The sequence below is a fragment of the Terrapene carolina genome, unplaced genomic scaffold (assembly GCF_002925995.2).
Source record: "Terrapene carolina triunguis isolate 2854851 unplaced genomic scaffold, T_m_triunguis-2.0 Scaffold523, whole genome shotgun sequence".
Lineage (NCBI taxonomy): Eukaryota > Metazoa > Chordata > Testudines > Emydidae > Terrapene > Terrapene triunguis.
This window is the reverse complement of record NW_020664874.1, coordinates 7,926-22,228: the sequence shown is the minus strand read 5'-3', so window position 1 is coordinate 22,228 and position 14,303 is coordinate 7,926. Positions and strand designations below refer to the sequence as shown.

The following is a 14,303-nucleotide window of genomic DNA, read 5'->3' as shown; positions in this document are numbered from 1 at the left end:
CCCAGGTCCAATTATAACTTAGATCTTACCCAAAATACATGTTTATAGTCAATTCTTGTTAACTAAACTAAAATTTATTTAAAAAGAAAAGAGAGAGAGTGTTGGTTAAAAGATCAATATCCATACAGACTTGAATTCAGTTCTTGAGGTTCAGGTACATAGCAGAGATGAGCTTGTAGTTGCCAAAAGTCCTTTTAGAAATAGTCCATAGGTTATAGTCCAATGTCCATATTCAGGGTGGCTCCAGTCAGTGACTGGGGATCTCAATCCTTATGGCTTAAGGTTTCCCCCTCTTGAAACCCAAAGCAGATCTGAGATGAAGCAGGATCGTGTCCCAGGGTTCTTATACATTTCTCAGCCTTTCGGCCTGAGAAAACAATAGGCTTAACTCTCCTTCTCCCAAACATCCTGGCAATTAGCACAGGGTAATTTATCCATTAAACAGTTCAGATACAGGTTACCCCAACCTTCAAAGAGACATAGAGACAATAATACTATTTCCCTCAAGTATCATCATAAATGTTAATATTCCTTTTTGATCTTTGAATTAAAGTTATAGCAATAGACAAGACTTGTTTGCTTACATCACAAGCCCTGAGCAAACACCTACCCTTCGAGCTCTAACAATGCAGACTTGCATTTCAAAGCTCTGTTCATTTACAGATCTTCCTAACAAGTCCTTAAGGTTCACCCATGGGTCAGGTCAGTCTGTGAGTTAATTAACTCTTTCTGGCCCTGTCACCTTCCAATGAAATATTATATTACACTCATAATGTCCCACGTGGTCGAAGAGTCCTGGTGAGGCCAATGTGGGCCAAAGTGCGGAAGCTTTGGGCGAGGGTTTGAGGGGGGCAGAAGATCCTAAAGCGCCGTGGAAACATGATTAGATGAGCCCGTCCCATCAAACCCCAGGGGGCGGGGCAGAACCCCGAGACAATCACCGGGCAGCTGGCGGCCTGGTTAGCGAAGCTGCACCCTCCTGCCTGCTCCCTCTCTCGCTGGCCCTCCGAGGGAGATGCCTCTTGTTTGAGTTTCAGAGGGGTAGCCGTGTTAGTCTGTGTCAGCCAAAACCGTGAGGAGTCCTTGTGGGAGTCGCTGTTAAGTTAGCCTGGGACTCCTCTCAGTGACCCGGCTGCCTCTCTCGGGGGCCTGGAGAAAAGCAGCCCCCAGGCAGCGGTGGGGTGGGGCTCCCAGTGCCCAAGGATGTTTCTAGCCCACCCAAGGCTGAATTGCGGCAGGGCCCAGAGCGCGGAGGCTGCCCACGAGGGACAGGGCTCTGCGAATGGGAACAGAGGGGCAGGGGCTTTATTCCCTGGGCTACTGCCCGGCTGAGCCGGTGAGGGTGTCACTGGGGCTGGGAGCCCATGTGCTTTAGCAAACAATACATGTGTGTGGGGGGGCGGGGGTGGGGAATCGAAATTGTCCTGGCTGCATCGTGTGGTGCATCGTGTGATGCTAACAGGAGGCTTTGCAGACTTGCTGAGAGGACCTGGGAACCCTCTGCAGGGGGCTCCGTAAAACACACGGCAAGTCTGTCCTTGAGTTTAAGGGTAGAAGGGTTTAAGGATCATCCAGACCAGTGGGTCTCAACCAGGGGTACGCGTACCTCAGGGGGTGCACACAGCTCTTCCAGGGGTACAGCCACTCAGCTAGAGATTTGCCTAGTTTTACAACAGGCTACAGAAAAAGCACTAGCGACGTCAGTACAAACTGCAATTCCGTACAGACCAAAGGAGGAAGTCAGCCATTGGTCAGTAGCAGTGAGCTGTGATACTTTGGTATTTTTATGTCTGATTTTGTAAGCAAGTTGTTTTGAAGTGAGGGGTAACTTGGGGTACGCAAGACAAATCAGCCTCCTGCAAGGGGCACAGGAGTCTGGGAAGGCTGCGACCCATCTGACCTCCAGCATGGCACAGGGGCCATGGGACTTCCCTCGGTGACTCCTGTCTCTGCTCCCTTGGGCTGGCCCCAGAGCGAAGCGGCTTGTTATTGCCATTGCCGGGAGGAATTCGGATGAGGTGTCAGAGTAACACGCTTGCCCAGTGCATGGCGCATCCTAACCTAGGGGCTGGCTCAAGTAGGAGGTAACAGCCTACTACTGCTGCCAGCTGATGGGAGTTACTCCTTTAGCCCAGCTGCAGCCCGGTCCCCTGAAACCTCCGGCCCCTACTGCCCTCGTGTTAGTGACGTCGTGCCCCAAATGCCCGACTCAGCTGCCTGGCCTCTCTGGCCCATCGGCTGTGGGGTACCAGGTGTAACGGGCGGGGCTCTGGCCCCCCTGCTTGTTGACGGTTAATTAAAGGAGCAAAACAAGTTGAACTTCCCTGACAGGGCTGAGAAACAGACCTGGATGGTCTCCAGGACCCCGTGGCCCCTCCATTGTGTGGGGCTGGGTGGCAAAAGGGGCTGGGCTCTGTGGGCAGGTGTTTTGCTCGGGGCTGGGTGACGCACGAGGGCTCAGGGGGCAGTGCACAAGAGCTCTGGGGTGAGGGTGGCGTGGTGCGCGAGGGCTCTGGGTTCAGGGGCAGCGTGCGAGGGCTCTGGGTTTGGGGGCAGCAGCGTGCGAGGGCTCTGGGTTCGGGGGCAGCGTGCGAGGGTTCTGGGTCCAGGGGGCAGCGTGCGAGGGCTCTGGGGTCGGGGGGGCAGCGTGCGAGGGCTCTGGGTTCAGGAGGCAGCGTGCGAGGGCTCTGGGTTTGGGGGGGCAGCGTGCAAGGAGTCAGGGGTCAGCGCGTGGACGTGGTGCCCTGCCTCAGTCACTCCAGCTAGGACCGGCCGAGCTAGTCAGACCCCCATGTGTGGGCTCTGCTCCGGCCGGCGCCTGACTCGTCTCCCCGCCCCGCAGGTACGATTCCCAGGAGCTGATGCACAACTCCAGCTTCTGCCTGGTGCCGCGGGGCCGGCGCTTGGGGTCCTTCCGCTTCCTCGAAGCTCTCCAGGTAAGCCAGGCCCCGAGCCAGGCCCCGACCCCTCCCCCCGCCGACACCCCCGTGCTGCTCCCCCACCCCGTTCCCAGCCACGTGGCGCCATCTGTCCCGGCTGCTGTGTGCGCCCGCCGCTGGACGGACAGACGGACGCACGCCCCTGCCTGGCTCACCCCGCCCTGTCCCCCCTTCGCAGGCCGCCTGCATCCCCGTGCTGCTGAGCAAGGGCTGGGAGCTGCCCTTCTCCGAGGTCATCGACTGGAACAAAGCCGCCATCATCGGGGACGAGAGACTCCTCCTCCAGGTAGGGGCCACGCGCTCGGGGGGGCAGCCTGACTCCCCGGCCCCTCTGAGACACCCCCCCGCGTGGCAGGAAAGCCGCCCCTGCTCCCGGCTCCGTGGGCCTGACGCGGGGTCCGGCCGGGGTGAGGTGGGGAAAGCCCTTTAACACCCCCCCCCCGGGCCAGCATCCCCATCAACTGCAGCCCCCAGCCGCCCGCTCCGCATGGCCCACCCTTCCGGAGGAGAGCAGGAGCGAGAAGCAGCGTGTGAAGGAGGCAGGATCGGGTGCTGCGCTCTCCCCAGCTCCGGGGCACCGGTGCCAAAGGGCAGTGCCAGGCTGGGCTCGCACCCAGACCGGCATCATGGGGAGCTGCAGGGCACCTCAGTGACTGGCACCCAGCCAGACCTGGCTTCTACCTACCTTGGTACCAAGGCACAGAGGGGTCCTACAATCCCAGCTCTGCTCTCTGAGCTCTCTGCCCCAGAGACACGGGCACCGGCAGAGCTGTGTGTGGGGAGCCCAGGGCTGGGGTAGCAGGGGGCTGTGGGTCGGGATTGGGGGGCACTGGCAGAGCTGGGGGAGGGGAGCTCAGGGCTGGGGTAGCAGGGGGCTGTGGGTCAGGATTGGGGGGCACTGGCAGAGCTGGGGGAGGGGAGCCCAGGGCTGGGGTAGCAGGGGGCTGTGGGTCAGGATTGCGGGGCACTGGCAGAGCTGCGTGCAGGTGAAACATGCCAAGCTCCTGCCTGCATTCTGCCAGCCGGATTAATGCTGCCCTTACATTGGTTTAGAAGCGTGCCCCTCCCCTCTGGCCGGCTGGGCCCTCTCTTGGGGGACACCCCTCCCCACCTTCAGGCCCCTGCCAGGCCCCTGTGACTGTGGGCCCAGGTAGGTACAGCCCAGACGTAACCACAGCGGGCTGGACCAGGAGAACATCAGCCCCCAGCCGTTCCTAAGGCCCCGTGTGCTCTGGGCTCCCGGGCTCGCCCATCCGAGGGGGGCAGAGGGGGCTGCACAGACCCACGCTCCTGATGGCACCAGAACTGCTCAGCCCCCTGCTATCCCAGCCTGAATTCCTGGAAATGTGGCAACGTCCCAGGCCATGTGGGGGTCTGAGAGCAGTGGCTGTCCCACCCCACACCCAGCCTGCTGCCGGAGCCGGGGCATGTATCTGGGGCAGCAGGGCCCAGGGCTGGGGCATGGCTCCGGATAGTCCTGTTCCCATCTCCGCCAGTCACTCAGGGGGCAGGTTCAGGCCGCTCAGCGCCCGCCCACCCTGGGCCTCCCTTCTCCTCTCTGTGAAATGGGCACAATAAGACCAGTCATGGGCAGCCACCTAGTGAATGGTACAACGTGCGATCGACGACTCTGTGGGCCAGATCTTCAAGGGCTCAGCTCCCCCAGCCGGGGTCAGATTCCCCGGCCATCTCGGGGGGTTGGCTGCTGAGCTCTCCAGCCCCACATCAGCACATCCCCCCAGAGCTGCACTTACCCAAGAGAGACCCCGGCCAGCTGGCCACGTCCCTGGCTCTGGGGGTCATCTTAGCCTACCACCGACCTTCACTCACCCACCCCCCTCGGCTCTCTTCCAGATCCCCTCGATAACCCGCTCCATAGACCACGACAAAGTCCTGGCGCTCCGGCAGCAGACCCAGTTCCTGTGGGAGACGTACTTCTCCTCGGTAGAGAAAATCGTGCTGACGACCCTCGAGGCGAGTGCTCCCGGCTTTGTGCGCTCCTCGGTCACAGCCATTGTCCCCTCACTCGGGATGGGGGAAGGGCTGGTGGGGGAGACAGTGGGTCTGGTTCGTGCACCGGAACGTGGAAGAGGGCAGGAGAATGGCTTGAGTGGGAGAACACGAGAGGCTCAGCAGGGAGGAGAGGATGTGCCGGCACCTTGCTCCTTCCCCTTGGAGCATTGTGGGAGGTGTTTACGGTCTGCCCGAGACCCAGGCACTGCTTACCTCTCTCTTATGTCCTCTGAGCTTAATCTCAGAGGGGGAGAGGGGTCGGCAGTGCGGAGACGGCGCTGCTGGGTCAAGAGAGCTGTCACCCAGGTCAGGATCTGTGATCCTGTGTGGAGGTGCAGAGCTCATCTGCTGACTCATCCTGGCAGTCAGAACAAGTGGCTCCTGTGAGCTGCAGCCATGACTGTAAGATGGGTTGCGTGTCTGGGGGTGGGGGGGGGGGCTAGGCGATCCCTGCGGGGAAATATTCTAGAACTGCCAAGCTCAGGGGACAGCTCAGGCTGAGGTTTAGGTGATAGGTGATGAGGTTGTTTAACAGTAACGACAAACCCCGGGAGGCAGGGAAGCGTGGATCACATCATGCACGCGTGTGTGTGTGTGTGTGTGCATGCCCAGGGGAACCCTTACCAGCGTACAGGAAGTTCATGCATCCATGTGTCCCTGCCCCAGGGCACCGCTCCATAGCTCCTGGTGTGGAGGCTCGGGCAGGGCCTTGGGGAGCTAGGACAGAGGTGGCCAGTTCCCAGACCCTGCTGTGGATTTTCTGGCAGTCTGAAAAGCGCGTTGGGATCCTCGGGGCTGGGAGGTGACACAGAAATGCAGCTGTTCTCTGCAGCAAGGGCACTGGAAGGAGACTAGGGGACAAGGCCCTTGTCTAACTTCTCCCATCCAAAGTGCTGCCACCCGTGAATGAATAAAGCCTCACCATCATCCCCATTGTGCCGGTGGGGAAACCGAGGCACAGAATGACCTGCTCAGGGCCGCCGGGGGTCAGCGGCAGAGCCAGGACAGAAGCAGCGCCCCGGGCCCAGCCCGCACTCTCTGCAGAGTTGCTGGGCTGTTCTGTGCCTCTCCCAAGCTCGCCCTGGCCCAGTGAGAGGTGAGGGAGGCCAGCGGTGGCTCTCTGGGATGCGGTCTGGTCTGTGGCGGGCGGGGAAAGGGCTCCTCAGGGCTACGGGCCGGTTATCTCTGTCCTTCGTTCGTCAGGCAGTTGGGGGCCCGGGCTGCGCTGCGGGGGGTCAGTGGCCGTAGGAAGGAACTTTGCAGATTCTCAGCAGTGCAGAAGAAGTCCCCAGCAGCTGCCAACCCAGCTGGTGTGTTCGCGGCCTGGAGCATCGCGGTGCCCAGGGAGATCAGGGTACCTGCCGCAGCGTTACCGCCGGCTGGGAGAGGCCAGGCTGGATCCACACTACTGGCTGAGGAGCCGGCGCAGGGGGCCGGGCGGTGGGGAGACCTCGGGTGATTTGTAGCTGCCGTGGGTACGCCCCGTCACAGGCTGAGGCCACCCCTGGTCCCCAGCCCCAGGCTCCAGGGCGGGCTCCTCAAGCTGGCGTGAGGCCATATCCCAGCCAGTTCGTCTCGGCTGCACCAATGTGATCAGAGCCCTTGGCCCCGTGTAATGGCTCCCGCTCGGCTGGGGCCCTGCACCGGCAGATCTCAGTGGGGGCTCGGGGCCTGGTGCCAGGCGCTGTACAGACCTTTCAGTGAGAGACGCTGGCCCAGGCCCACAGAGCTCCATGTAGACACAACGGGGAGGGAAGCCAGCCAGAACCGGGCGGATGACGAGGGCCCAGTGACACAAGTGAGCAGTAACCGTCGCTCGCTGCCAGCCTGACCGTGGCTGTGCAGCAGTTTGGAGATCTGGGAGACCCGGGTTCGATTCCCGCTCCCCAGCCACCCCGTGTGACCCTCAGCAAGCCTGCTGCCAGCTCCCCGCGGGGCCGTGAATCCCCAACGCTCACTGCTCCGACTCGCTCCCTTGGCGTCCAGCAGCTGAGCGGCACCAACTGGTCTCCCCTCCAGTCTAGGCCCCTCTAGGGTCAACCTTGCCCAGCTGACTGGCGACGAGGGGGGTTAACCTGCGTCTACACTGGGGAAAGGTTGCGGCTGTGCTGGGGCCAGGTAACGTGTTCGCTAACCCCAGATTAACCCACCTCGTCTCCTAACCGAGACAAACCCAGTGGGGGGCAGGAGCCCAGCCCCCCAGCCACTAACAGAGATTGCTGTGGCGTGTGGCCCAGCGTGCTGGTTCCCCGCCCTGGGGTATATGGGGCAGAGCCGGAGGCCGGGGCAGCGCAGCGTCCATGGCTGACCCAGCCCAGGGTCAGTAACGCGGTTCCCCCGGCCCCCTCTTTGTTTTCAGATCATCCAGGACCGAATCCAGGCGCACGTCAGCAGGAACCACGTGATGTGGAACGCGCAGCCGGGTGGGCTCTACGCGCTCCCCCAGTTCTCCACCAGCCTCGCCGACTTCCCCTTCTACTACTTCGCCCTGGGTAGGCGGCAGCGACGGCAGGAGAGGCCAGGCCCTGGGAATGGGCACGGGGGGCTCAGGCCTGGCTAGGCATCGGGGCTGGGAACCCCCAATGGGGTAACAGCCCGTGGGCTGAGCAGAATATAGAGGGTTTGTGGATTTCGGGTTTCTCCTGGTGGGGCCGTGGGGCCCTCAAGCTTTGGCGCAGTGAGTTACAGCGGGTGGGGGTTGCTCAGGAGCGGCCCAGGACAGAAATAGCCGGGGGGGGGGCACTGCTGGTCAGGACGGGGCAGCGGAGGTGGACGATGAGTGGGTCACGCCCACAGCTCTGCTGCTGCTCCGGGATCCTGAGCCTGCAGCGCCTCCTGCTGTTCCAACCCAGCCTGTGGCAAACGGGCTTTTCCCGCTGGTAGCTGGGGAGGAGTCGGCTGGAGAGTCACTCCTGAGTCAGCCCCACCCTAGAGCGCAGCTGGAATTCAGGGAGGGGCGGTCACGGGCCCCGTGGTGCCGGTGCCAATGGATCCGGCCCATTTTACAGTGTCCAGCTCTGCCGACCCCCCCAGCTATCCCAGTCCTGGTGTGCAGCCCGACCCCCCCCAGCTATCCCAGCCATGGGCTCCCCACACACAGCTCTGCCGGCCCCCTCAGTCCCAGTGTGTAACCTCCCCCCTGTTATCCCAGCCCTGGGCTCCCCACACACAGCTCTGCTGACCCCCTCAGTCCTGACCCACAGCCCCCTGCTACCCCAGTCCCAGGTGCCCTTCATACTGAATCTTCCCCATCCTGCCATTCCTGTCTTCCTGCTCCCTTTTATCTCCCTTCCTACCTGCAGCCGCCAGCCAGCCCCGCGTGCTGGGGGGCTGCTCAGTTGGTGGCAGGCTGAGGATTGATGGGAGGGGATTGGTTCCTGCAGAGTTTGCGTGTGTCTCTGCTGGGGGAGATAGGCCCTTCCGCCAGCTCACGGATGCACTTTGCAGACACTGACCTCCCGGCTGCACCTAACGCTGCATCAGCCCCGGGGTTGGGGCTAGAACTCGTACAGCGGCGCCACCTCCCCCTCTAGTGGCCGGTCCCGTGAATGACGTTACCCCGTTAGCTAGAGTGGCAGAGGTCTGATGGGGAAGGTCCTGGGTTCAAACCCAGCGTGTGTCTGGTGTCGCTCTCTGATCCCCGGCTCGTAGGCTCCTGGTTTGTTTCAGGATCCAGCTTAAAATTTCCAGCCTTTTCTAAACCAGCCCTTCAAAGGGAGGCAAAAATAGGGGCCTGCCTTTTGTGTGCTGTGTCTGTCTTAGGGTTTCACCGTGCGGCCCATCACCCTAGGATCTGGGCACTGTCCACATAACATCTGTAGCACTAGTGACATCAGTGAGTCCCTGGCATGCTCCCTTTTCAGGATCAGAACTCTGCTGGGGGGGGAGGGATAGCTCATTGGCCTGCTAAACCCAGGGTTGTGAGTTCAATCCTTGAGGGGGCCATTTAGGGATCTGGGATAAAATCTCTCTGGGGATTGGTCCTGCTTTGAGCAGGGGGTTGGACTAGATACCTCCTGAGGTCCCTTCCAACCCTGATATTCTGTGATTGGGAGGGGAAGGGTGTTTTAGTCAGATTGGTCCAGACTTGGTTTTTATCACCCATCCATTGCCCAGCCACCACTTGGGAGAAAGGATGTCTCTGTTAACGACTGACATCTGGTAAAGACGCCCTGGGGGTGAGAGAAAAGCTTGACAGCCCGACCCCTCCGGCTGAGAGATCAGGGGGTGCAGAGCCCAGCCCAGCACTGAGGACTGTTTTAAATCTCGGGATTTTTAAGCCAATCTCCTGATTGTGGGGGCTGACTCCTGAGTGCGTGGGGACAGTGATCCTGCACCCTGCTTGGCCATTCCCCGCCCCCCACGGCCAGGCCCCGAGAGCGCTGTGAACTCCTCTGTCCATCATCTCCGCCCCAGCCCTGCCCAGCTGCTGCCGGGCTGTTCCCCTCCTGCTCCTACCTGCCGTGGGCCCCTTGCTCCTGAGCTTGGCTGGGAGCCCGGGCCAGTCCGAGCCGGGTCGTGTGTCATTGCAGGGCGAAGCCCGGCCAAGGAGTTCACCGCCGTCATCCAGGCCGTGTCGCCGCTGCTCTCGCAGTCCCAGCCCATCGTCAAACTCATCCTGGCGGTCGCCAAGTCCAAGTATTGTACCCAGGTACGGGCCCACCTGCCGGGGGAGGGGCAGGGCACCACCGGGGGCTGAGCGGAGCAGGACGTTCCTCCTCCTTGGGCCTTGGCCTCTGGTCTGATCCCTGAACAAGCCCCTGGCCAGCCACAGTGGGAGCTGTGCCCCTCCACCCCAGGGTGGGGCTGGGTGAGAAAACCACAGCGGGAGCGAGTCCAGGCTGTGCCAGGGGTGGAGGCTGGGTGGTAGGGGATGGGTCCAGGCCATTCCGGGGATGGAGGTTGGGGGGCGGGTTTGGCCCAGGCTGTGCCAGGAGTGGAGGCTGGGCGGCGGGGTCGGTCCGGGCCCTTCCGGTGATGGAGGTTGGGCAGTGGTGTGGGTCTGGGCCTGTCCCTACAGGCCCCTGGGTGTGTCTGGCTGAGGTGCTGTCCCCGCGGGCGTCTCTGCCCGGGCCATGCACCGTGCTGACCAGCGTGATGGTAGCCCCGGCTCTGCCCTGGGTGTGGACGAGACCGGTGGTGCTGGCTGGTCGTGGCTGACGCTTGGCAAAGGTCTGAGCCCAGGGCTGGTCGGGGCCGTAACCCGCCCTGCCATGAACCCGGCCCTGCCCTGTCCCTGCTGCAGATCGTGGTGCTGTGGAACTGCGAGAAGCCCCCGCCCCCGAGGAGCCGGTGGCCGTCCGTCCCCGTGCCACTCAGCGTCGTGGAAGGGGAACACAAGGTGGGGGGGCCCTGGGGCTGCGGCGCTGCTGGGGGTGGGAGGGCAGGAAGGGGAGCAGTGGCTGGGTTTGGGGGTAGGGGTGTGTGGTCGCAGTGGCTGGGGTTTGGGGTGGGGGGGCGCGGTCGCAGTGGCCGGGGTTTGGGGGAGCGTGGTCACAGTGGCCAGGGTTTGGGGTGGGGGGGCGTGGTCGCAGTGGCTGGGGTTTGGGGGCGTGGCTTGCTGGGATTGGGGGCGTGGTCATAGTGGCTGGGGTGGGGGCGTGGCTGGCTGGGATTGGGGGCGTGGTCACAGTGGCCGGGGTGGGGGCGTGGCTGTCCGGGGTTTAATTGCTTTCCCCTTGCACAGACCATGAGCAGCCGTTTCTTCCCCTACGAGCTCATCCGGACAGACGCCGTGCTGAGCCTGGACGAGGACACCATCCTATCGACCAACGAGGTGAGGCCAACACGGGGGAGGGTCCAATATCCCCATTGTCCCTCTCAGAGCTGGGTGGAGAGAGTCCGGGGCTGGGATAGCCCCCAGCCAGCCCCTGGCAGAGCGGGGGGGGGGGGCGGGGGGAGGGGCCCCGGGCGGGGGGGGGGGGGGGGCGGAGGCTGGGGCAGGTCTGGAGGGCCCTGCGGTGCAGCGACAGAGCTGTGTACTGGAGACTCACACAGCATCTGCCCGTGCTGCACCTGGCCGTATCCCACACTGCTCATCGGCTGCTCACAGCAGGTCAGACACTGGGATGCAAAAGGAAGCAGCATTTGGGAATGGCCCGGGCCTAGGGAAAGCAGAAATTTCAACTCCATGCCCAAGCAGGGGCCGGAGAAGTCTCTGATGCCTGGTGACGGGCGACCTTATGAACGCTGATAGCAGCAGGGCTCCTCTGGCCATGGACAAACGGATCTGCTCCAGCAGGGGGCGCTGAGGCTCTCAGGCCGCTGCCCCCTAGGGCTAGGCAGACCCCCAGCCAGAGGTTCGGCCCAGGACACCGTGGGCTGGGCAAACGCAGCTGTATTAGCCACGGACGGTGGGGCAGGGTCAGTGCCGGGGCTGCCGTGCCAAGCCTGGCTTGTTAATCCTGGTTTCGTTCCTTTCTCGTCTTCCCCTCGACCTGCCCCTGCCATCGGGGCCTCCAGGTTGACTTTGCCTTCACTGTGTGGTGCAGCTTCCCGGAGCGCATCGTGGGCTACCCGGCCCGGAGCCATTACTGGGACAAGAGCAAAGGCTGGTGGGCGTACACCTCCAAGTGGACCAACGAGTACTCCATGGTGCTGACCGGGGCGGCGTTCTATCACCGGTGAGCTGGGGGGCGGGAGGGAGGGGACAGTGCATGCGGCCGGGAACCCGGCTCTGGGCAGGAAATCACACGGCGCTGGGGGCTGCATACGACGTGCGGCTGGCAAGGCACAAACGTTTGCCCGGCCTGGCAGAGCACCGGGCAGCCTCCGGCAGGCACCAGCCGCGAGCGCTGGCTGTACAGCAGGGCCAATGTACAGAGAGACTAACGCGAAGCAGTGGGCTCCCCGGGGACACCCCTGCAACCTCAGCTCTCCCGAATGAGGGCTCTGGCTGACAGCAAAGCCTTCTCCGTAACCTCCCGCCCTCTGCAAGCCTTGTCCCCCCATTGCCACCCCCACCCGGCTAATGGGGAGCCCCAGTGCAGACGGGCTGGCTTTGCAGGGTCTCGCCTCTCCCTGCTCAGAGCAGGTCTCCCTGATGTGGCCACCCTTGTGCTAGCAGCTCCAGGAGCATCTCCGGCCAGAATTACTCTTGGGAAGACCATGGGCCAGACCCGTCGCTGGCGTGTCTCTGTTGCCTTGGGAGGAGACCCACCGGGGCCAATTTGGCCTGGGGGTCTCACGCCCCCCCGGCACTCGCTGAGCGCTGCCTGTTTGCCCTCTCCTTGGCAGGTACTATCATTACCTGTACACCTTCTACCTGCCCGCCAGCCTGCACAGCATGGTGGACCAGATGGCCAACTGCGAGGACATCCTGATGAACTTCCTGGTTTCCGCGGTCACCAAGCTCCCGCCCATCAAAGTCACCCAGAAGAAGCAGTACAAGGAGACCATGATGCAGCAGGTTGGTTTCCTGGCTGCCTTGAATGCATGGAACTGGAGATGGCCCTCGGCACAGAAAGCCCGTGCCAGCCTGGGGATCCAGCCCGAACCTCCCTTGTGCAGCAGAGAGCCCTGCCCCTGCCCCTGCCCCTGCCCCTGCCCCTGCAGCGGGCGCCCTGCGCTCAGCCCCAGCACGCCCTGGGACGAGGGTGATTCCCCCGCTGCGTGGGGAGGGGCTTGGGGCTGGCGCGTGGCTCGGAGTCCAGTTCTGTCCTGCTGCCGTTACCTTTCGGATCCCTGCGCTGCCCTCCTGTGGCACCGGAGGTTGTGGCACATCGAAATTAAGCTAATTTCCCCAAAGCAGCTGGGGGCCCCGGCGGCCTGATTCTCAGCGGTGCTGGGCACCCGCCGGGATCTGAGGATCAGGCCCAGGCTGCTGCCAGCAGGCACCAAAATCGGAGGCTGCTGCTGAAAACGTTGGCCACAGCCTCAGTCAGCTCAGCTCCCGGCCCTTCCCGACGTGCGCTGCTCCCAAACCCCCTGAATTACCTGCTGCCCAGGCAGCCCGCGGCCGAACAGCTCCCTCCACCCAGGGGCAGATTTCTGGGCTGACAGGGGAATGCCGCATGGTGCTGAATGCGTTTGGGGCTGGTTGTCAGGACACCCGGGTTCCGTGCCCAGCGCGGGGGCTGGTTTGCTGGGTGAGCTCACCTCGCTGCGTCTGTTTCCCCGTGTCTGGGATGGGGGTGGTGGGCAGTGCATTGCACGGCTGTGCAGTGAAATCTGTCTAGATACGATTCGTATCTGGTCCCTTCATTGCAGCCTCTGAGCTCCTTGCCGTGGTCTCTGTCCTCCCCACAGCCTCCTGAGGTAGGAAGGTGCTGTCAATGGGGAAACTGAGGCAGACAGACTTACCGGAGCAGGGAATTAAAGCTGGGTTACCCATGGCCCTGTCTAGGGCCCCCCCCACTGGGCCCCCCTTCCTCTGACAGGCTCCGTTATCCCTGCAAGGCCGCTGTGCTCTGGGCGTTTGAGTGACACCCCGGAGCTCCTGCATGGTCAGGGACCTCCCGCCTTTGCGCTGAAGGACCCTCTCCCACCTTCCCTCCCCAGGGCTCCAAGACGTCCCGCTGGGCCGACCCGGAGCACTTTGCCCAGCGCCAGGCCTGTATGAACTCCTTCGCCAGCTGGTTCGGCTTCATGCCCCTCGTCCATTCGCAGATGCGGCTGGACCCCGTCCTCTTCAAGGACCAGGTCTCCATCCTGCGCAAGAAGTACCGGGACATCGAGAGGCCGTAGAGCTGCCGAAGCAGCGGACGGAGAGCCAGGACGGGGTGGGGGACCCCCCCAAAGGAGCCTGCGGAGAAGGGACTCTCTCTTGGGAGCCACGGAGGCTTGGGCCAAGGGGCAGGGCCGGGCCGTGGGGCACAGGCAGGGGAGATGGCTGATGGGCCTGGCTCTGGGGTTAACCCGTTGGGGACAGTCGGAGGCTCAGGGATGCAGAGCGCAGAGTCCAGGGGCAATTCAGTGACTGATCGCTTGGAGGTTCATGTCACTGTTTGGTTCTGGTTTTATCGCTTTCAAGCCAAGAATCGTGCCTCCTCTCCGGGGCTCCGAGCTGCGAGTGCAGACAGAGCCGCACCGAGACGCCCGCTCAGCTGTGACCTTATTTGATCTTTAGCTGCCTTTTACTTTGGTCGCCCAGCAAGGGCTCAAAGCCTTTTCCTCTGGGTGCTTCGCACACGACGACGTCCCTGCCTGCAGGTCCGGCTCACCAGAGAGCAGCCGGGGGCCGAGCCTCCGCGCCGGGCAAGCGTGGGAGCCCAGGGAATCCGTGGGGGAGCCGAGTGCACTGCCCTGCGGTCCCCAGGCCGTGCCTGTGCAGGAGGGAGAGATCTGAGTGGGGCACGTGGGGCTGCCAAGCAGTGAAGGGGGGCAGGGAGCAAAGCCCCAGGGGTGTCAGAT

The 14,303-nt window shown here is 62.8% G+C and overlaps 1 protein-coding gene across 1 annotated transcript; it reads left to right on the top strand.

The window, feature by feature from the left end:
* Positions 1 to 772: 772 nt before the first annotated feature.
* LOC113407930 (exostosin-1-like) lies at positions 773 to 13,637 on the top strand. The gene is made up of 11 exons (XM_026658918.1): positions 773 to 798; positions 2,843 to 2,936; positions 3,118 to 3,225; positions 4,794 to 4,913; positions 7,312 to 7,444; positions 9,485 to 9,603; positions 10,198 to 10,293; positions 10,639 to 10,728; positions 11,415 to 11,575; positions 12,189 to 12,360; positions 13,452 to 13,637. The coding sequence occupies exons 1-11, from the start codon at positions 773 to 775 to the stop codon at positions 13,635 to 13,637; spliced, it is 1,305 nt and encodes a 434-aa protein (XP_026514703.1).
* Positions 13,638 to 14,303: the final 666 nt, after the last annotated feature.

Bases quoted from the DNA above. Each gene is read 5' to 3' on its own strand.
- LOC113407930 (XM_026658918.1), top strand. From the start codon at position 773: ATGTCCCACGTGGTCGAAGAGTCCTG. The intron at 799-2,842 runs GTGAGGCCAATG...CCCGCCCCGCAG, and splicing joins CACGTGGTCGAAGAGTCCTG to GTACGATTCCCAGGAGCTGA. The intron at 10,729-11,414 runs GTGAGGCCAACA...CGGGGCCTCCAG, and splicing joins CCATCCTATCGACCAACGAG to GTTGACTTTGCCTTCACTGT.